Below are 22,403 nucleotides of genomic sequence, written 5' to 3' on the forward strand. Positions count from 1 at the left end.
AATACCTGGTCATGTTGGACCGTATTACGCGGTCTTCTGACCAGCAAGGGCGATGCCATCGGCGCTTGTCTCGATGACCTTGTAACCATCGGCATTGGCTGTGCCTTCGGCAGCTCGAGAGTAGGCAGCGTCGCTCCTGCGAGGTATTAGTATCACATTAAACGTTTATCGCCTCGTTGTCGTTGGGAGTCTTACCTGTCACAGAGAACACTCAAGTCCTTGTCACTCAGTATCTGATGATCTCCCGAGTACTTGAACACTTGACCGTCCTTCAACAACAGTGACTTGAGGGTCTCCTTATCGAGATCCTCCTTCAAATCCATCTTCTGGCCCATTGTCTTGAAACTGCCCTTCTTGATGACAAGCTTTTCCAGGCGGCGCTTGGCATCAGCGCTCATGAGAAGCTCCTCCTCGACAGTGCCCTTCGTTGCGAGTCGATACACAATGACCGGACGGGTCTGACCGATACGGTGGCAGCGGTCCTGAGCTTGGAGGTCCTGTTGAGGGTTCCAATCGCTGTCGAAGAGGACCACGGTGTCGGCACTGGCGAGATTGATACCCTGTCCGCCAGCTCTCGTAGACAGCAAGAAAATCTTGAACTCGGGGTCCTCATTGAATTCCTTAATCTGGTCCCGTCGGCTTTCCTGCGAAACCGAGCCGTCAAGGCGACATGCCTTCCATTTTCGAAGGGTGCAGTAGTCCTGGAGGATGTCCAGCTGCGTCTTGAACTGACTAAAGATCAGGACCTTGTGGTTCTTCGAAAACAAAGACGGAAGCAGCCGATCAAGCATCAACATCTTGCCAGAGGATGTGACGATGGTCTCATCAACTGGGGGGCTTCCTTCGTAGCTCCAGGGATCGAAGAAGTTGTGGGGACTGTTGCACACGAGACGAAGTTGCATAATGGGATTGCCGAGCTTTTTTGTGCTCATCTCCTTCTTCGCATGATCAAGGATGTTGGCTCGGTGTTGCTCTTCAGCGGGCAGGACAACGGCGTCCTCGGCCATCTCTTCTTCCTCGGCCTCTTTAGCCAGCTTGGCCTCGAACTCATCGTCGGACAGTTTATCTTCATCGTCAGGATCCGACTCGGCGTAGTGACGGCGACCACGAGTGACCCGTCCTCGGGTGGTGATGGAGGGTGTCGAGTGACGAGACGACTTTGCGCTCTTTGGCTGAGGGGACTCGGAGGTAGGCGCCTCTTTGCGCTTGGAGCTGTTGCGTGTCGACGCCTTGGATGAAGCCTTGGGTGAAGCCTTGGGTGTAACCTTGGATGCAGCCTTGGAAGTGTCCTGGCCTTTGGATGACGAACTTCTAGCCCGATTCATCATGGCAGAGAAGGCATTGGGCTTCTTCGGCTCAGGTTTTGCCTCGACCTTCGACTTTCTGGGGCTACTCCGAATGGGGATGTCAAGAGTCTTGGTCGGAGCAGCACTCTCCTTCTTGACCGGGGAGTCCTGGGTGGCAGTCAACCTCTCAACCACCTTCTGTTCCAGAAAGGCACGAGTGTCAACGTCCTTGTCGCTTATGGCGTTGTAGAGGTCCGTCTGGTCTTTCGTCATGGGGGCGAAGAGGATGTACTCGCGCTTCTTTGGGAGGTGCGCGGCAACATCTGCCTTGACTCGGCGAAGCAGAAGCGGTTGAAGGATCACATGAATCTTTTTAATGAGATCTTGGTTCTTCCGATTCGCAATAAACTCTTCGGTGCCCTCCTCGTCTTGTAGGTCGTCAAAATTGAACCAAGACTCGAACACGTCCCACTCCTTGAAGATACCCGGGAGCAGAAAGTGAAGCAGAGCCCAAAGCTCTTTCAAATTGTTTTGCAGAGGAGTTCCGGTGATCAACATTCTGGTGGCCGAGGTAAAGTTTTCCAATTCCTGGAAAAGCTTGGACTCGAAGTTCTTCATCCGGTGACCCTCATCCTGGGAAAGGTCAGCAACCACAGACTTAAAGGTAAGACAGCAACGACCCAAGACATGGCGTCGAAATGCAGACTTACAATGATGATGAAGGCCCACTTATACTTGGCAAGAACAGCCCTCTCCCTGAGAACCATCTCATAAGAAGTGCACACCACAGGAAACTTCTTGGTGGGGCTCCCATCCTTGATATGAGGGTCCATTTGAGTCTTCTTGATGTGGGCTCGCTTGTTCGCGTCGCCGTGAAAGAGTACTACAGGGATGGATGGGCACCACTTCTGGAACTCGTCCATCCAGTTAGACAGCGTACTCAGAGGGGCAACAATCAGATGAGGGCCGAGATAGTCCTGCTCTCTGAGATGAGCAATGAGTGAGATTGTTTGCACAGTCTTGCCTGTGAAGAAAGGGGTTAGTCATATGAATCATGAATCATAAAGAGACTTATAAATCGCATGGAATGAAACAACAAAGCGTCCGAAGCGCCTTGCACCTAAGGAAGGAGTGGGCGGAAAGGGTCGTGGAAGTGACACATACCGAGGCCCATCTCGTCTGCAAGAATCCCAGACATGCCTTGGAGGCAGACCTCAGTCATCCAAGTGAGACCCTCGAGTTGGTAGTCTCTCATGGTGCCGCCTTTCATGATCTTGGGCTGCTTCGCCATGGTCAAGCTATGCTCGCCCAGTGCTTTGCCGTCCATGCCGCTGCCGACCCTTCCCAACACCTGCGTCTTCCTGGAGAGGATGTTGCTAAAGGCGGCAGACTGGGCCAGGAGCTCGTCTAATTCGCGGGCTTTCTTTTCCATCTCCTCTCTGTTAAGATCAACCTGCTTCTTCTTGCGTCGTTTGGCATTCTGAGCCTTCTGAGCCGCCTTTTGCTTCTTGGCTACTGCGTCATTAGCTGCACGAGCCTTTGCCTCCTCTTCAACGATTTGCTTGAACTCTGCGTCCATTGGCTCCACAGAGTCCTCACGGGGCGGCGAGGACGGGGCGCTAGTGTCCAGGCGCTTGGTCGACATGACGGACTCGACGTCCGAAGTCGTTGACGAATCCATCAAGAATGTGAGGCGAGATGTCCCGCGACAAGAGTTTAGCAAGTCAAGCGATCCGTGGAAGTTGTAGAAGTCGTGGAAGTTGTATAAGCTTAGGGTCTGGGGGAGAGTTTGAGCCAAGGAGCAAACGCGCTGGATATCGATGATGCGATCGCCACCGCGCGAGAGCAGCCACGCTAATTGGTGACTCGGTACGTGCCCCCGGGTCCTCTGGAGCAGATTTTGAACGGAACAAGTGGGAAACGATGAAGGTGCAAACAGGAAAAAAAAACCCCAAGTAAAAAGGCTGAGAGATCAGCAATTCGTGTTGTCTCTCAGGCAGGCAGCAACGGATCTAGTACAGGAAAGAATGGAGGGTGCAGGCGCAGGGGAAAGAGGGATGGATGGCAAGAGCGGGTGGATTTGTTCACTCAAAGGGCGCGATCCGCGGGGCAAAAAAAGCAAGGGGCGACGCGAGACTATGGCGCAGTCATGTGACTTCGCGTCGCTTTCAATTAAAGCCCCAGTCTTTGTCCCCAGCATTTTTCGTCATGAAAAGAGTCGGGGATCGGGACCGGAGATCGAGGCCCCAGCGGCGTCCCAATTCGCATCCGTGTTGGCCTCATCATCATCATCGAGCGATGCACCAATTGAGAGAGCAGGACAGGATCTGCTTTGTTCAACTTCAAGATGCGGGTACCTTGCTTGCAGCCAAGAAGGAACACACCTGGGCGTGGGATTCAATTGTCAACGAATGAAAAGATCAAGTCTGATGCCTTCTCTGGCTGACAGATACCCAAGATGAATATCTGCATTTCTAGGAATTTCTATTTACAGGAAACTTCGCATGCAAGTTTTGCTTGTACGAGACTAATCTTGATTCTCTGCGCATACTGCGGTTCGTATTAAAAGCTCGGGGGGGCAGTGGGAGAAGAAGAAAAACGGACGATAAAAAGAAAAGCAATGCTAATAAAATGTAAATCAAGCCAAAATTCACTACCCACACCACCCAACTTACATAGCCCACACCGACCGCCAGTGCTGTCCTGCAGGGGCTGGGAAACAGGATCGACCGTCATGCCTAAGGCACCAAGTTCAATTGAACGGTGTGGAGGGGCAGTCCTCCCAAGCTGGCTACCCCGCAGGTGAGCCACACCACACAGGTAAATTTTGTGAACCTACCTACGACTCACAATCAATGCTCTCTTCATTGCGCGCCATCCGACCCAGCTCCCGCAGCATCTCCCCATACCGATTCGCAAGAATGGCCTCCAACACCACCTTCTCTCCCAACGAGGAGACCGAGATCCAGCAGTGGCTCACCACCGCCACCCGTCTCCAGCAGGCCTCGGGCGACGCCGCCCAGGTCTCCCCCATCCTCGACACCCTCAACTCCCACCTGAGCACCCGCACCACCCTCCTCGGCACCAAGCCCAGCAAGGCTGATACCGCTCTCTACTCCGCCGTCCGCCCCCTCGTGGCCAGCTGGTCCCCCGAGCAGCGCACCGGCGAGAAGGGCTACCCCAACATCGTCCGCCACCTCGACTTCGTCCAGAACTACCCCGCCTTCGCCGCCGATGTCAAGTCCGAGGACAAGGTCGCCGTCAACCTCGATGAGGTCCTCTACGTGAAGCCCCCCGTCGACGCCAAGGCCGAGAAGGAGCGCCTCAAGAAGGAGAAGGCTGCCGCTGCTGCTGCCGCCGCCGCCCCTGGCGCTGAGACCGCCCTCCCCGACCGCTCCAAGGGCAAGCAGGACAAGAGCGCCGGCGAGAAGGTCAAGGAGGCTGTCACTGAGGCCAAGGACAAGGTCAAGGCCGCTGTCACCGGCGACGCGAAGCCCAAGAAGGAGAAGAAGGAGAAGGCCCCCAAGCCCCAGAAGGCCGCCGCCCCCGCCGCGCCCCTCTCCCCCGCCCTCATCGACCTCCGCGTCGGCCACATCCTCAAGGCCATCAAGCACCCGGAGGCCGACTCCCTCTTCGTCTCCACCATCGCCGTTGGCGACGAGCCCAACGACGACACCACCGAGTACGAGGGCCAGGTTTGCCGCACCGTCTGCTCTGGCCTCAACGGCCTCATCCCCCTCGAGGAGATGCAGGGCCGCAAGGTCGTCGTCGTCTGCAACCTGAAGCCCGTCAAGATGCGCGGCATCAAGTCGTGCGCCATGGTCCTGGCCGCCTCCCCCAAGATCAAGGAGGGCGAGGTCGATGACCACAAGGGCCCCGTCGAGCTGGTCACCCCCCCTGCCGACTCCAAGGCCGGCGAGAGAGTCTTCTTCGAGGGCTGGGAGGGCGAGCCCGAGGGCATCCTGAACCCCAAGAAGAAGATCTGGGAGACCTTCCAGCCCGGCTTCACCACCACCGACGGTCTCGAGGTCGCCTTCGACGCCGCTGCCGTCAAGGAGCTTGGAAAGCCCGGTGTTGGCAAGCTGGTGACCAAGGCTGGCGGTGTCTGCACCGTTCCCAGCTTGAAGGATGCCACTGTGCGGTAAAGCACATCTGATGGCTTTTAATGATTCCATGGTAAAAAAAAGTTGAGGTAGCTGTGTCCTACCAAACGACCAAGAATTGAGAAATAAAGATTCCCCCGTCGCATGCAGGCCTTCGTTCGGCCCTTCGTATCCATTTGTGATGCTCCAATCCAGCATAGCTGCCCCATGATCCAATTGAATCCCATGAAGACTGTTTTTCTCTGGTCCATCGCGCCGCCGGGCGCACGACGAATCGGCTGGAGAGATAACTCCCAAGTACGAGGCCCGTATTGAAGAGCCGATTAAGCTGAACGGAATGACAATGAGCAAAGGTATATCAAGGCGTCTCGTGGTTCCATTCTCCTTTTGGGCCAGTGGCATTTTGACCTTTAAACCGCACTTCAAGCGATTCGTTGTTTGGATGAGGGGCGGTAGATGGAAATATTGATAGCTTTATGGCAAAGAAGTATACTGCTACAGTACGGTCTGCTCGTGTTAGATCATTCGGATTTTGTCGTCACTCTTGACCAATGCAAGGTCGTCCAAGTTACGCCGTCTTGAAGAGGCGGCTGTAAAGCCGCCCGCACTTCCATTCTTAGGTCCCCAGCAGCAATGGTTCAAAATTGATCACCCCCGGCATTGTGACACATTGATTCGTGTTATGCTCCTATGCTTTATACATTCAAATAACTTTTGTCCTCCTCTAGGGTATGACCACACGCGCCTCAAACAAAAAGCGCCCCAAACCTCTATTTCTTCCCGGCCTTGCTGGCGGCCCTCTTCTTCACCGAGGCGACAAGCCCGCTCAATTCATCTGCATCGCCCTTCTGCTTCTTGGCCTTCTTCCCCGTCTCCCTCTCGACCGGCTCGTCGTCGTCGCCGCCGGCCTTTCTCTTCTTCCGGCCCTCCTCCAGCAGCTTCTGCATGCCCTCCGTGCCCTTGAACTTGGGGTTGGACGGGTCGATGGCGTACTCGTGGCTCTCGAACACGGCCTTGAAACGGTCGTCGCCGACGTCCATGGCGAAGCCCTCCTGCAGGCCGACCTTCTCGTCGTCGCCGCCCTTCTTGGCCTTCTTCTTGCCCTTGCCCTTCTTCTTCTTGGCCTTCTCCGCCCTCACAATCTCGTTCATGTCGAAGTGGTCCAGGTGCTCGGCGTCGCCGCCGTTCTCGTCCGCCATGAGGAGCTGCAGCTGCGCCTTCTGCTCCGCCTTCTCCTTCTCCTCGGCCTCGCGCGCCGCGCGCTTCGCCAGACGCTCCTCCTTGCGCATCGAGGTCTTGGTCTTGGCGGGCGCCACCTCCTCGGTCGTGAAGAAGGGGTCGTCGAAGCCGAGGTCGCCCGCCTCCCCGTCCTCCTGGGGCTGCGTCTCCTCCTTGGCGCCGGCGCCGGCGTCCGCGCCCTCGCGTCTGGCACGCGCCGCCTCGCGCTTCTTCTCTTTGCGCTCGCGCTCCTTGCGCTTGTACTTCTCAATCGTTGTCTCCTCCTCGCCGTCCTTCTTGTCCTTCTTGGACTCTGTGAGCGCGGGTGTGAATGTGATCTCCATCTCGCCGACGGGGGCGTCCTTGGACTTCTTCTCCTCCTCGGCGCCCAGGCCCAGAGCCTCTCTCATCTTCCGGCGGGCGAGCTCCTTCTTGGAAAGCTTGGGCTCGGCCGCAGCCTCCTCCTCCTCCTCTTCGTCCTCTTCGTCGTCGAAGCCTCCAAAAGACTCGCCGTCGTCCTCGCTGTCGCTGGCCAGGTAGGCCTTCAGGTCGTTCTCCTCGAGCTGCGAACGGCTACCGGTGAATGCGCGGTTGATGGAGGCCTTGCGCGCAGCGTCGTCGGGGTTGACGTCCCATGTGAGCTTGACCTTGGAGTGCTGAAGGGCGTCGGTGATGAACTCGACCGGCTTGTATCCCTCCGGTACGTTGTCGCACTCGTCGCTGGCCTCGTCGTCGAACGTGACATCGTCGGGGACGAATCGCAAGTCGAGGAAGTTTGATGACGACTGGTATTCCGTGCCATCCACCGCCTCGTACAGCTTCTGCGCCGTCTTCTTGTCCGAGCAGGTCATGATGGCGTAGTAGTACCGCAGGCGGTCCAGCTGGTACTTCCGCAGCGCGTCGCTGTCAAAGTCCTGGTCGTCGCCCTCCTTGAGGAGCTCGTCCTTGATGGCCTCGTCCTCCTCCTCCTCGCTCGACTCGTCACTGTCCTCCTCGGAATCGTCGTCGTTGGACTTTTTGAAAATTTCCTTCGGGGGGCCCTCCAGCTCCTCGCGCTGCATGCGCTCCTTGCCGAACTCGCTGGGGTAGATCGAAATCTTCTCAACGCGCCCGCCGGTCGGGGGCAGGAAGCTGGTGAAGAGTGCGAACAGGTCGGCCGATTTGATGTTGTCCCAATCCAGGTTCACGATCGCTATCCGGTTGGTGACCTCGCCTTCCTCGACCTCAGCCTGCTCGTCGCGCAGACGCTGCATGGAGGCCTTGGGATCGGCAACAGCAGTCTCCTCTTCTGAATCGTCGTCTTCCGACTCAGACTCGGACTCGGACTCGGAGAAGCCGCCGCCGCGCGCAGGATCGTATTTGGCGTCCAGCTTGGCGAGCTCGCGTTCGACAACGTCGTCGGCCTCGACCTCAACGCCCTCGTCCTCCTCGTCCTCTTCGCCATCCTCCTCTTCGTAGAGCCTTTGCAGGGCCTTCTTCTTGGAATCGGACTTGACTTTTCTGCCGTATCGGTCGACCTTTGCGGTGGCTGTGAATGAGTCGTCCTTTAGCATGCGCGAGAATCGCTTGTCGATTGTCGTCTTCGTCTTCTTCTTTGAAGGAAGGCGGAATCGGGGATCGGTCTCGAAGTTCGAGAACCGAGAGTCGGTGACTTTGCCATCTTTACCCGATTTTGAAGACATGGCGGCGGTGTTGGATTGAAGCGTGTGAGAGGTTGCAAAGCTTCGTTGTCTGTCGCATGCATAGAAAAATGCATGTGGGGGTTCATGAAGTTTTTAGTGGGGATCTTTTCTGCCGTGCGGGCGGTCAACGCCAACTCGGTGAAGCTCACCGAAGGCTAGTCGCTCACCGCACACCGAGGTAAGGCTTGTGAGGATGTTTCGAACTTTTGGCAATCAACTCTTGGAGTTACTTTCCTTTATGGTAGACAAGGTAGACAACTGATCTGTAACAGGGTGTCTACCTGATTTTACCTTCCCATCATTGGACCCTGGCGCCCCTTCCCTCTCCTCTCAGCTCGACCCTTTCTCAGCCTGCGCTTACATTGCTCCACCCAAGTCAGAAGCAACGTCTACATCTGTAGCAACTTCCTCCTTTTATGACGCCGGAGACCTGATATTCCTTCCAATTATCTTTCTCTTAGTTATCGTGGTATTCATCCGCCTTTCTCACCTCGCCACCTTCTTGGCTTGGAACTGTTTTTTCAAGGCAGCACCCAACTCAGCCAACTTACTTTCCATTGGCATAAACATTTCGACTTCTACTACCGGTACTCCTTGAAACCCAATTGAACTTTCGCCAACTCATCCTCTGAATTCTTTTCGCTATCTTCTTATCTTCCGTCAAGGAAGTCTCAATCTCTGCTTCTTTCCTCCCGACTTGAGCGGGTCTATCGAATTAATAGTATCCTCACTTCCCATTTATTAATTCACAAACTTAGTCCTCTTCCAACCACATCTTCTTAATCTTTACACACCTTCCAACTCATATCTCTTACCTTATATCTTATAACTTCTATCTGCCACTCTAGTCTCTTTCATTAACTTGATCCTTATTCCAATCACGGCTACTCCGTCCTCAATTCACCCTGTCTCCTGCATATCTCTTCAATCCTCATCCACTCGTCACAACCCCTTTTATCTTATCCGAATTTCCTCTGGTATTTGACATCTACCCTTTCCCTTGCCGTTGACATACACCCTCATCCTATCTAGATCTAACCCACTCCTTCTCCCGCCATCCCAACAACTCAACTGACCATTTATCCAGTCACACTCAGAAAACCTCGGAGCCTCAACTCAAAATGAATCCTAACTTAACCATGCAGAGCGTCCAAGATGCTCAAATCAAAAATTGCGAGTCGGAAGGTGCTCTGCCTCAAATGCTAGACGAGCAGAATGCGTTTGTTTCATCCGAGACGCTCCCAACGACCGACGAGAAACACCTAACAATTCAGACGCGAGGAAGAGATAGCATGGCAATGGAAAATATTGAGTATCTACAGCAGTTGAAGATACTAAAAGACGCAACTGACCGAATGTCACCGGCTATTTTTGGCGACAACAACGAAACTGGTAGCAGCGACACCGTGGAGTCTCGATTCACCCTACCGCAGTTTTCTGAGCCAGACTCCGAGCTTTTTGTGCCCCAAGAATATCCCGCTGAAGGTTGCCATTTGGAAGAGTCGCACGAGGGAGTCACAGTTGGCCATCTTTCCGCAAACACCTATCAGCGCAATAACGGTATGCGCCAGTACGTCGGTCACCAAGACGCAAACGCGGATGATGCGTCCGAATACGATCCCCATAATGGCGACGAGAGTGATTCGGGTCATTCCACAGGTGTGTCATTGAATTCTTTTCCGGAGGGCAACACAGACTCGGTAAAAGAGGACGTCATGTCAAACGAAGTACCTCAGAGTCCGGCTCAGAAGAATGGAGGTCGGAGTAGAAACTCCGGCGTTAGGGAACCTGTGGCAAAAACTTCCAAGGAGTACGTTGCACGCCTGCATAGGAAAAAGTACGAAAACATCAAAAAGCAATTACGGAAGGAGAGGGCCAAGAAAAGACACAACGGCGATGAAGAAGTCGTTATTGAGTTGCCGAAGGCGAAAAGAAACCGCTCATCATCGAGCAAGGCTAAGAAACCCAAAGACGAGGCGCAACCGCACGGAAACATGGATAACAATGGGACCATTCAGAAGACTTCCAACATGTTTCATGAGCTGGACGGCATCATCGAAGCTGTCAGCTCCGGCGCAATTCCGGCAACCTCCCAAGTGAGAGTCAAGGCGGCTTCCCGCTTGAAGCAAATCACCGCCTCGAAAACCCAGGGGGGCGATAACAGACACAGAGGGACCCAAGCAAAGGATCTCAAAGAGGCCATGAAGACCTTTGGCTACTCGAAAGTTATATCCCGGGGCGACACCTCTTACCAAATCAAAGGCATGCGAGCATTTCTCCACGACTGGCAGCTAACGCCGGCGGCTTGGATGTCAAAACGTGAGAACGCAGACATGCCACCCTATGGAGGTGTCCTTGCCGATGTCCCTGGCATGGGAAAGACAGTTGTTACTCTCGCCTGCATCGTTGGGAACGTCCCGGACAAGAAAGACATCATGGAATGGAGCGGGGCGACGTTGATCATCCTACCTAACCAACAGATTGCCGAACAATGGGGAGAAGAGATTCAAAAACATTGCGAGATAATTAAGCCCGATGATGTCTATCTCTTCAGGAGGAGCTGGAACCCTTTCTCTATCGGCAGAATTGCTGAGTTCAAAATAGTGTAAGTCGCTTGCAGTCCCTTGCTATGAGGCTTTAATAACATCTTTTCCGTAGCCTCACAACCTACAGCGAGCTTCTAGCCGAGTTTCCTTCAAAAGAGAAGCTCAATGAACTAAAACTGAAGCATGAGGATGATTCTAACGAGTATTATGAAGCATTCAACAAGTTGGTGGGCGAGTTGTTCCGCATCAAATGGTTCCGCGTAGTGCTTGACGAGGGCCATCAGATCAAAAACCTCGAAGCTCGGAGTAAGTTCCCGCGTGCACAACTCCTACGTGCCCTCTTTACTCACTCGGTTTATAGCAACGCTGGCGGCCCACCAGCTGCACGGTAAGCATTTCTGGGTCCTGAGCGGAACGCCCCTGATTAACCGGGGAAAGGGTAAGCACCATGTGATACCGTCACTTCTCATGACGTCTGACTAATCGTTCTGCGCAGAGCTGTTTCCGTATTTGAAACTTATTGGAGTCGAGGGCATCACGACGGAGGAGAAATTCGAAGTCGACTTCCTCGACAAGGTATATTGATCCGCGTGAGCAAGACCGTGGCGGCTAACCATTTTTAGGCGAACGGCATGGCGCGACTCGACGCGTTGGTGAACCTGGTCTCATACAGAAGGTGATAGTTACTCCGAATTCTTTCCCTGACACTGAAACTGGCTTTACTTACACGTCTCAGAACCGAGGATGACGAGTTCCTCGGGCGTAAGATCATGGATCTCCCTCCGTTGCTCCCATCCGACCAGTGGGTTGATCTCTCAGAAGAAGAGCGACTTCTCTACGAGTAAGTCGAAAATACATAAAATTACCACATTGAAACCTCTTGTTAACATGATTATTAGCACCGTCGGCAATCACTACGAGTTTATCCATCCTCCTCAGATAGTCGTGGCAATGCTCCGTCGCCGCCAGGCGGTCTCACACCCGTACTGCCTGGAAAGGTCGCTGAGGGAGGACATCCAGCCCTACTCCCTGAGACACATGGCCCAGAAGCTGCGGCAGATAGAGGGCAAGAGGTCGGTCTATCTTCAAATGGGCAGCCGTGCTCGGCGGCAAGAGGTGCCTCCCATCCCCGACTCCGACGACGATAACTCAGTCACGGGCAAGAAGAAGAAGAAGGAAAGAAAACACCTAACCCCCCAGCAGCTGGAAGAGCTAAAGGAGAAGAAGGCCGAGCTGAGGAAGAAGAGAGAAGCCATCCAGAATAGCATCGCCGTCGCTCCGGAGGACCATGCGTTCATGGATCCCTTTGGAGAATCCCGATTTGGGCAAGAATTTTGCATGGCACATTTGTTGGAGCTCACAGAGAAGGAGAAGCTTTCCAGAGAGCAGCGGTGCGGCTTGTGTAAGCGCAAGGATGGAATCATTGAGCCATTCATGCTCCTAGAGGTAAGATTCATTGTCTGTTACGGCACCACATTACTGACAGTGCTACCTCGAAGTGCCGACACATGTTCTGCGCGGTATGCTTCATGAAGAAGGTTCTCAGCCTTAAAATAACGGTCTGTCCCACGTGCAATACGCAATTCGAGGGAAAAGGTTGGGTTGAAGTTGAGACCCTCACCAGTAAGGAAGACGATTGCGTGCGGTGGGACTCGGCCGACCTCAAGGACGAGGACAAGAGCACCTGGCCGGTCAAGATGTCGCGCAAGGAGAAAGCCGAGGCCACCAAGAAGAGAAGGGAAGCGAGGAAGGCAGTCAACAAGAAGTATGGCGGAGACCACAACGGCAACCTCCCCATTATCGACAAGGGCGACAAGGCGTACATCAAAATCGGCGTCAACACGCCCGACGGGGTTCCCTGCCCCAGTGCGAAGCTCACGGCATGCAAGGATATCATACTCAAGTGGCGGCAGGAGCCAGGCGGAGCGGAGGACAAGATCATTAGTAAGTATCCTCCCTTTCCACAATTGAAACTCTCATTCTTTTTCGACTGGGGCTCTACTTTGTCTAACATTATCTTCTAGTCTTTGTCCAGTTCGTCAAGACGGCCATGATGGCCGGCGTTATGCTCAACTTGGAGGAAATCCCCTTTGTCTACCTCACCGGTACCATGACACCGCTAGAGAAGCAGAAGGCGGTTGGAGACTTCAGAAACAACCCTGACATCAAGGTGCTTGTAAGTCCCCCCCCCCCGCCCACTACTCGAAAACTACTGAGAAACTAATCATTACCCTTCTACGCGAGAAGATTGCCTCGATGCGATGCGGCGGACAGGCCCTGAACCTCACCTGCGCCAACAGGGTCATCCTAATCGACGTGTGGTGGAACAACGCCGCGGAGCGCCAGGCGTTCGGCAGGGTCTTCAGACTGGGGCAGCTCAAGACGTCGCACTACGTGCGCATCCTCGCCCGCGGCACCATCGACGAGGACATCCGAAACCTGCAAGAGGAAAAGGCCGACGAGATTGCAGAGGTGCTCCAGGACGACGGCCACGTGCCCGAGACCCTGGCCGAGCACGAGGTCATGGCCCTTACGGCCCCGCGGGCCTGGGAAGAACTGAAAGCGACCCTTCTGCGCGAGATTGAAGAGGAGGACGCCGCGGCCGCGAATGCCGTGAATGCCGCGGGTGCCGTGGATGCCGTGGAGGCCGTGGAGGCTGTGGAGGCCGTGGCGGCCGCGGCAAAGGCCGCGGCAACGGCTGCCGCGAGTAGTTGTGAGACGGGCGAGCCGAGCGAAACCTGTCACTCGGTAAACTAGGTTTCTTTCTTTGTTTGAACCGCATTTTTACCCCTTTTTACCCCCCCAACGACTCGCATTTCTAATTCACACGTGGCGCGCAGGCGGTTCGACCGGTTCCCCAGTTGAGGAATCGGGGACGGAAGAAGCCGTGTTATCGACGACGACGACGACGACGACGCATTGACCTTCCGGTGGGTTAATTCCCAGATGGCTTGCGGAGAACCTTATCCCCGGGACACACAAAGAAAAGACAGAACGGCGCCTCTTTAGCAGAGGCCACACGGCTAGCGAGCATAACGTACAAAAACTCAAAAAATAAATAAAATCCTGTTAGACATATTACTACCAATAGCGCGGCAATGTATGACGAATGACTTGCAGCCCGTGGTGATTTGGCGGCGTGCCCCGAGGAACAGACTTCGATTCGGCGTTTGCCTCGCTCCATCCCTCAAATCCGGTGTCTGTATTCCGTACGCTATACGAGTATCACTGTAGTGACAGCAGCCTCGTACAGAAACGAAGGCATGGCTCTCGCACCGGCCACCGCATACGGGAAAAAGGGGGAGGAAAAGGCTTTCTCAACGGACCTCGGAATCCAATACGCGCTCCCTTTGCGGAATTATCGGATACCCCGGCATCCTCGGCTGCTCCCCCTCCTATCCGTAACAAGGGGTGACAAAACGAACGACAGGTCTGTGAAGCGCTTTTGCGCGTTGTAATCGGCGCCACTGCCGTGCCATTGGCCAGCTCCTTGGAACGACAAGCCGTCGTTTTTAAGTTTTCTCTCTAATTTTTGATTTGTCGTTAAGGCTGGGGGAAGGAGGGAGGTCAAGCCCGGCGGTCGGTGGGGAAAGGGGGAAGGGTGGGAGGGGGGGGGTTGCCGTATTAGGAAATACCCGGAGCCGGGCCCGAGGCCCCTCTTCGTCCGTATTGATGCGTCACCACGGGCAATGACAGGAGTCCAAACGAGAAAGCCCGCACGGAATTCGTCTCATGTCGTGATTGTTGGGCTTTCTGGGGAAGATTGAGGGATCACGGGGGAGTTATCTAACTGGGGCTTGGGTTGTGAAACCGTGAAACAGTTCAACGTCCGAGTTGTTTCAATAGCTTGAAATCTTCTTTCCCGGCAGTTGGTGAGATCGCGCGGGGATGGGTGGGTGGGCATTAGCATCGTTCGTCTCAACATTGAAAAGGCGCACAGGAGCGTGACAGAAACAGGCAAAGCAAAACAAAAAACAAAAAACAAAAATACTGGTACAAATACCAAAAGTCCCCCCTCCCCTTCAAGAGAAAATGTTAAAAGTGTAGATGCGCATTAGCCCGAGCGGTCAAGCCACCTTTTTTGTCCGTCTCCCCAAGAAATGTTAAGATGAAAAAGCATGTCGTCATAGGATGAAAAAACCCAAAAACCAAATACAGGATAATTTTGCCCAGAATGTGTCCGCGGAGCTCGAGGCGCCGGTCCGTCCACCCTCCCTCGCCCCTTTTTTGACAAAGCTCCCCAGCGTTGGCAGCAGAGCAAGCGCGGGCATGTTTGCCCGCACAGACGGCGGGATCTTCCTACGGTCCTTTTGTGCCATGTGTGTGTGTGGGAGAGAGGCCACCAGCCTAGCCCAGTCCATCGATGCGCTTTCTTGAGAAAGCCCGGTCGCAAAGAGCTAAGGGTGGGCGACTTCGTAGTCGACATGTCTCCCGTCTTGTTGTAGATCGGATTAAGTCCGCGTAACCTTTCCTCTCCACGTACCCCCCCTCCCATCGATGATCTGATAGTATGGCCAAAAAGCCACGGTACTTGGCGGACTCGGCGAGCAAGTGCAGTCCGGTGATCCACGAAAGCCGCGTTCAAAATTTAAAAAAGAGGCCTCGACGGACAAAGGCTTGTCCAGGCTCTCGGACGCAGCTACAACGGTATCTACAAATCAGGATGGCCCACACGCGTAGGACGAGGCACTCCATCCTTGGGAAAAGATTTGAGAAGTTGCGAGGTCAAACACACGGCGTCTCTAGAGCTCGAACGGGTGTTGCCATGGTATTTTTGCCCATCACTCCTAGTCTCCTGATCCAAATAAGCTATCGATAAGTCTCGGAGAGGAGTGAGGGTGTGTGTCACCTGGTTGCTTGCGCGTTTACGATCACGAACTCCGCGATGAGGCCTGTCCAGCTGCTTGAAAGAGCGCGGAAAGACGCCATGTCACCTGTGCGTGTCATTTTTTTCATAGGCCCCCACGCGTGTAAGAAGCTCTCGTTAGGGAGCCGTCCCCGATGTGCCCAATGCTCACCAACACAACACCATTCGCATTATGGACAACCTTACTTCCAGAAACCATCACATACGACCATACCCATTGGAAAACTCGGGATCCCGTCCGCTCTCCCATAGATAAGCCAATGAGGGCCGGATTAGTAGTTGGGTCGGTGACGACCAGCGAATACCTGGTGTTGTATGTTTTTTGATGTTTTTTCTCGCTAGGTGGGGCTCATACCACATCTAGTGCTTTGCGGTCTAGGATTTGCAACCCAAAACCGCTTGGTGCTCCAATGGCCAGCATGCGAAATGCTACAGCTTCTTCATGTTGTTGCTACTCTGTCGGCATGTCCCGGGCCGCTAGTTTGGTTGTGGCTTAGGGATATTTCCCCCTTTCTCAGTATTATCTTGATGTCGGCGACGGCCTTGGCGGCGATCTTGGTCGCCGCCCCTTGTAAAGTTTTGCCGTCGGTCGCCGCGGCGAGCGCTGGATTTCTGCAGGTGGTAAATTGCTTTACCACAAGTTGGTGACGGATTTCATGCGCAGCCAATGGTTTCGCGGGTTTTGGAAGCCGGCGGTAGTCAGCACTCGCTCATCCGAAAGTGCCGCACACCGAAGGTGATGTAAACCAAGAGTTGTCATAGCTCCTGCCAAGTTTGTTGGCGCCCATGGCCTAGACCGAAGCCCCAAGACAATCCAACGGCACTCTGGGGCTTTGCAAGAATGTCGCTAGAGGGGAAGCTCATTCCTGCGAGCTCTTGGGTGCCCTGCTGTTTGAAGCTCGACAGACAAGCAAATTGATCTCATTGCAGAAAATAAATCTCGAGCGGCCAGACGTCATGTTTGGAAAAGTGAACCGAGTATGCTAGGTCACATGCCTTGTTTGTCAATGTCTTTGGCTTGTGGTTGGATGGATATTGACAGTACCAAGCGTTGGCCAGTCCATACCATGGTATGCTACATGTCCAAAGGGACAGAACAGACCTTCCGAAGGCACGGGATTAGACGCGGCAATTGCCAGATGATGACGAGCCACCGACATAGCAATTAAATGAGATTTTGAGAGGCTTACGGAACAGGGCCCGTCGTCCAATAGGTGAGCTCAAAGACGGACGCGCAACGGCTTTCTCAAACATGGTCAGAAAGCCGGCAAAGCGGTCAAACTAAATTGGCTGATGGATGCGCTCTGGGGCCCTGACAGCGTCCGACCGTATTTGGTCTGCAGAGCTGTCCGATAGATAGCAAAACCGCCCGCATCAACTGTCCGTTTGCGGAGGCGATGGCTGTGCGGTATCCCAGGTGCCAGTTTCGGGTTCCGGCGGCTAGACGTAGGCTGAAGTGAAAGGGTGCACGGGCTGTGGAGCATGAGACTAAAGAATGGCGGTGATGATCCATGTGCGTAACCAGGACGCAGTGCGAGTAGACGTTTGGTTCGGACGAATGGTGCCTTGCGGAGCCGACAGTGCCTAGAGCTTGGGGCTACGATGTAAGCGGTCTGGTGCTTGGCTGCGGGGTCGGGAGGCCCCTCAACCATTTGAAAGCTTGGATTCAGGAGCCAAAAGGGTGTCGTGTGGTGCCTCACCTTGCCCACCGCCTCGCCTCCTCAGCTCTGCTGTGTCTTCGCAATGGAAGCGGATGGGTGGTGCGCTGAAGAGTAGCTAAATGCGGATAAAGTTGGGATCGCGTTTGTAGGTAGGTATGTAAGTGGTGCTGGTCCGACCCGAGCATGCCAAGATGCACCTGACCTCACCAGGGCTGGTGGGATAAATCGATGACTGGTAAGGGGATCCCGTCCAAAATCTCACCGACGACGACGTCCAAGTCCCAGACTGAAGGTTAAGCTTTCCACCTCGGACCAGGGTGGCACGGCTCACGCGGGAGGCGCGGAGGTCGATCAGCCAATTATCAATGGTGTGCGGGCGGGATTGGGGCCAATGTCGGCAGATGTTGGCAGCCTCCAGCAGGGTTTGGCCGGCGATCCAAATTTGCCTTTTACAGAGGGAGGGGGAGGGGGGTAGGGGGTAGGCGCAGCTGACATGCGTCCCAAGGGCCAGGCGTTGGCTGCCACGACGCTGCGAAGATGGGCGGATGTGTCTGTTCCATTCCGTGGCCGATGACGCGCTACCCTGCTGACAACCAACCGATGATGGCCTGAGGGCGGGCGCTTTTTCACCCTCTTTCTTTCTTTTTTCCCCTCCCATCCGAAGCAGGAGCGACGAGTCAAAGCTTGAAAGGGGGTAAAAATATGCAGAGGCGAGTCCTGAATACGGACTGCGGCCGGTGGCAGGCACGCTGGGCAAACGCGAAAGCGAGAGTGAGGAAAAAAAGGTGTATTTTTGGCAGTCACCATGATGCGAGGGAGAAGGCAGTGCGACGAGTAGGAGTCGACATTTCGGCAACACTTACGACGACGTTTAATTAGCTAGGATGCTGTGGCCTGTAGCGTCGCATACCGACCCCGTCGGCGCCGAGGACGCAACTCCCTCGGCGCCAGCGAGCGGTCGATGGCAGGCTTGACTTCAATAGCGCAAGCCATTTGGCCATTTGGTGCCTGTCTATACCGACTCGTGAATGCCGTCCCCCAGAGCCCCGGCATCAGGGACCCCCGAGGAGGAGGAGGAGGACGTGGAGAGCAAAAAGAAGAATGCGTCAGCATGGGGAGCATCACGTCGCCCGATGGCGTCGAGACAGGCAATCCACGCCAACCCGAATCCAGCCCAATGGGAATGAAAATAGGGGTCGTGTCTTGTTTCTCTGACTCTCTCTGCTGATGCCGGCTGCGCACTGCAACACTACACACACTGCGCACTGCACGCTTCAAGGGGTGGGGGGGATGCGGTGCCGGGTAACGCGACAAATTGGGAAAAGGAAAAAAAGGAAAACCAAAAAGGGAAAATACGGACGTACGAGGCAGGGCCTGCCTGCTCCCAGACACACACAAACACAGGGACGGGCGCTTTGGAGGTCGACATGGGCTGAAGGCAGACCGCCAAGTCGCTGTCAAGCTGAATTGATTGTTTGGCCGCGGGTCGAGTGATGAGGGATGGCGGTGCGTTTCACCGCTCCTAGAGGCCATGAGGCCCCCTCTTCGTAGTTGTGCATTCCCCTCTACATGGTAGGAGGAAAAACAAAAGGCCTTCTCGCAAACGATCAGATGGTACGGAAGGCTATGCCGAACGGCCAATAGGCAGACTCGCGTGAGACGTAGTTGGCTTGTCCGTCCGTGCAGCTAGCAGCTGGCCAGCCAAAGCCAAAAGCCCGGCCAGGAACGCCTGGAGGACGGTGAGGGCACAATGTATCCGGAGTGTAAGGTTGTATACGCGTTGGCGGTACGTACCGGAGAGCCCCCCATGGCCGCTCGGGACCTGGCTCGTGCTCTGCAGGAAGCGGCGGCAGTGACGCTGACGCTTGGGCCAGCCGACCGGCCGCCGTGGCAGGCAAAGCAAAGCACAGGACAGACAGGCAGGGAAAGTGCAACGAAATCGTTATGTCATGTCAGGACAGAAGGCCGGCCGGGCCAGGCGTTGCATTGGCAGAGCAGGAACTGTAGGCAAGTGCGTCCTGCCGTCTGCGTCCAACCCAACACCCAATGCAAGCAGCTGCCCTGTGCAACGACCATTGTGTCATGGCAGGCGCACCCCATTCCAGATTCCCGGAACGAGGGAAAGCAGGAGTACGTGTTCGGCTTCAAGCTTCTTCTGAATGCCCGGCAGAAGAGGGTATTTTCTGTTTTGATACGCTCTGTCGCACTGTCTTGTACCGTGCCGTGTGTGCCGTTCACAGGAATTGGACTCTACGGCCACTTGGGCAGTCCAGTCCAGGAGACAGAACTCGTGACCGACAGGGAGGAGGGGGAAGAGGAGACCGCAGAGACAGCGAGATGATGCAGGAGCGAGTGTGAAAGCGAGAGAGAGAGAGAAAAGGAAGGCCACCTCGTGCCCTGTGCGGCGTGACTTGCACCTTTGCCCCTCCCTTCCTCCTTCGCCTGCGGCTGCTGCTGCTGGCTGCTGCCCTTCCGGACTAGCTCCCCGCACCAGGCTCCTTCCTACCTGCCCTGCCCTTGGGATCTTGGGATCGTGGGACCTGGGCATCTGCGCATCTGGACACGTGCTGGCCATCTTGGGTCTTGCTGGTTAGGTAGGTACGGTAGTTATCCACGTCCTTGTGCCTGCCCCCTTTGGCCATCCACCGCCGTTCAATGCAATTCGTATGTCTTCAGTCACCAGCTACCGGTACCCTACACTGCGGATGCCTGCTCCGATTCCGATTCCGCTCTTCCGAAGCACATGCACCTGGAATTCCCAACACGCCCAACCAAACCGCCGTGCCATCTCTCGTCACCCCTCCTCTCGGCATCTCCCTGGCCACCCTCTGATTATCTACACTTTACCCGTGCCAGTCGATACTTTGCCCGTGCCGTAACCACCAGGCGACCCAAGCTCCTGTCACCAAGCTCAAGCTCTCTCGCTTCAGTGACCCAGCTGCCATGCCATCCTAGGTACCCTACCTATGTGGTTCATTCAGCCTTCCGAAGCATCCACTTCCCGCTTCCGTCCCCTAAGCCCAACGTCCAACGTCGTATCCACGTCATCTCGGAAGGGCAAAGTTACAATAGAGTCCCTGCGCGCCCGTCAAAGCCACCGCATCCACCTTGGCTATTCCTGCGTTCCTCTCCTCGTCCGCTTAGCCCGTCCTCTATCTCAACTAAGCCGCCTTGTCCCGCATAGAAATCTCCATACCATGTGCATATAGCTGTTCAAACAGAGTTACCGCCTCAGCCGTATCCTGTGATGCTCCCTCCATAGCAAAGCCAAGGGAGATACCTAGACCGGTCCCTTCCCCCACCCAATATACCGGTGCAGGTACACCCACAAGGGGTACGTATTTGATCCGCGGTCAGCTAACCCTCGTACCCGACCTGACCTAAGCCAACGCGCCGTTCCCGGACACACTCACACGGCTCGAAAGCACCCAATAAGCTCGACAACGTCCATGCCGCAACCGTGGATTAATATTCGCCGACCACCATCCCGTCACCGTCTTGTCAACCCTAGCGACGGCCATGTCTGCGAATATTTCCCAGCTTAATTAACTCGACCCCTGGGACGACTCACGCGCACGGCGGCACTTTCGTCACCTCTCCCTGTTCTCGCACCGCAACTGCGTCGGTACTAACAAACTCCCGTCAATGAGCCCGGGGCTTGCCAGGGCCGCTCTTTTGGTGGCACCGGAGCTCTCCATCCATCGCTTGTCTTGCTTGAATCCAATCATGTAATTGTCCACAGCGTTACTGATGTGCCGATACTGAATCGGCCAACATCTGCACCTGCAGTCCGCACCCTCGACACTCGTCCGACCACATGGTGCCGACTACTGCACCAGACCCCCCCTGCCCAGAGGGCCACACGTTGACACGGCACGCTACACATTACACATCGTCATCACCGCCGCTTCATTGTGGTACCCTTCCTTCGCCCACAATGCACAAATCCCCAATACACAAATCCCCAACACACAATGGGTAGCAAGCACAATTTTCTTGCTTTTTCTGGTCGCCATTATGCCTGGCGGACCAGACCAGACCGACCACCCGCGGTCGGAAGTCCTCAACTCTGCTCCCCCTGTATCGCCTGTCGCCCAGCAGGTGGCCTGTCTCTCAATTGTCTCTCGCCTAACCACTGAACTGAGGTCGCCGACTGCAATCGTCGACACACGCCCACACCCCCCTCCCCCCCCGGTCCAGTCCCGACCGCCGCCAACCACTCCCACACCAAATCTCCCACACTGACGCTCTCACCTGCAACGACCAAACAGCGGAGAGAGCCAAGCTCCGCGCAGGCTTGCGCTCGACAAACACACACCCGCACCGCTTTCACGCCCCTCCCCCCATCACACGATCGACGCACAAAACACACGGACACACGCACACACCGCACCGGCTGCCTATTGTTCTTGGCTGCCCCTACCATTGGCCAAGCCAGCTTCCGCCCAAAAGCCTCAAACCACGACGCTAACAGCCTGTCTTGCTTTTTTGAGCGCGCCTCCGCCTCCCGTCTCTCCTTTTTGCGCTCAATTGTCTCGCCTGCGTCCGTCCCTTTTTAAGCTTCTGTCGCCCTTTTCTGAGTGGCAATCCGGTGCCAGGCGGAGGACGGAATTCATATACACGCACCACACTCCCCGGCCTGCACACTTACACACACACACAAAAAAGAAGACTTATTTGCACTGGTGTCTCTTATAAGCACTACCCCCCCTCCGTCTACTTTTAACCGTCCCCCGGCCCTCGAAGAAAGAAAGCCTGCGAGTCTCGATCGATTCCAGCTGTGCAACAAACATTCCCGGTTGATATTCGGCCCCCGATTTGATTTGCGTCGTGCCGTGTGATCATCCGCCAGCGTCAACACCCCGACAAAAGTGGCATCTGTTTTCGGCGCATCGAGACAAACAGATCGCCCTCCTGGGAAACACACCTTCGCCCAGACAGACACTTGCCTGACTTTGAAAAAGGCCGATCCTTCGAATCAAGTCAAAGAAGTTTCCCAAAGCGAGCCTCGCGCACTACTGGATAGCTGAGCAACGAGTA

At 55.2% G+C, this 22,403-nt stretch overlaps 4 protein-coding genes across 4 annotated transcripts; 2 read left to right on the plus strand and 2 right to left on the minus strand.

The window, feature by feature from the left end:
* Positions 1–24: 24 nt before the first annotated feature.
* On the minus strand, positions 25–2,967 carry EsH8_IX_000324 (SNF2 family N-terminal domain-containing protein; the record flags this gene model as incomplete). The annotated part of the gene is made up of 4 exons (XM_083266660.1): positions 25–136; positions 196–1,919; positions 1,997–2,310; positions 2,451–2,967. 4 exons carry the CDS (start codon positions 2,965–2,967, stop codon positions 25–27), a joined length of 2,667 nt encoding a protein of 888 aa, XP_083130225.1.
* A 1,240-nt stretch (positions 2,968–4,207) lies between these two features.
* EsH8_IX_000325 (glutathione S-transferase C-terminal domain-containing protein) lies at positions 4,208–5,431 on the plus strand (the record flags this gene model as incomplete). The annotated part of the gene is made up of 1 exon (XM_083266661.1): positions 4,208–5,431. The coding sequence occupies one exon, from the start codon at positions 4,208–4,210 to the stop codon at positions 5,429–5,431; it is 1,224 nt and encodes a 407-aa protein (XP_083130226.1).
* Positions 5,432–6,159: 728 nt separating this feature from the next.
* Positions 6,160–8,289, minus strand: EsH8_IX_000326 (pre-rRNA-processing protein ESF1; the record flags this gene model as incomplete). Its single annotated transcript, XM_083266662.1, has 1 exon — positions 6,160–8,289. One exon carries the CDS (start codon positions 8,287–8,289, stop codon positions 6,160–6,162), a length of 2,130 nt encoding a protein of 709 aa, XP_083130227.1.
* Positions 8,290–9,410: 1,121 nt separating this feature from the next.
* EsH8_IX_000327 (uncharacterized protein) lies at positions 9,411–13,592 on the plus strand (the record flags this gene model as incomplete). Its single annotated transcript, XM_083266663.1, has 10 exons — positions 9,411–10,894; positions 10,948–11,141; positions 11,197–11,274; positions 11,332–11,411; positions 11,459–11,511; positions 11,572–11,676; positions 11,735–12,281; positions 12,335–12,779; positions 12,860–13,011; positions 13,080–13,592. 10 exons carry the CDS (start codon positions 9,411–9,413, stop codon positions 13,590–13,592), a joined length of 3,651 nt encoding a protein of 1,216 aa, XP_083130228.1.
* Positions 13,593–22,403: the final 8,811 nt, after the last annotated feature.

Source organism: Colletotrichum jinshuiense, chromosome 9 (assembly GCF_051148585.1).
Source record: "Colletotrichum jinshuiense chromosome 9, complete sequence".
In the NCBI taxonomy this organism is placed as follows: Eukaryota; Fungi; Ascomycota; class Sordariomycetes; order Glomerellales; family Glomerellaceae; genus Colletotrichum; species Colletotrichum jinshuiense.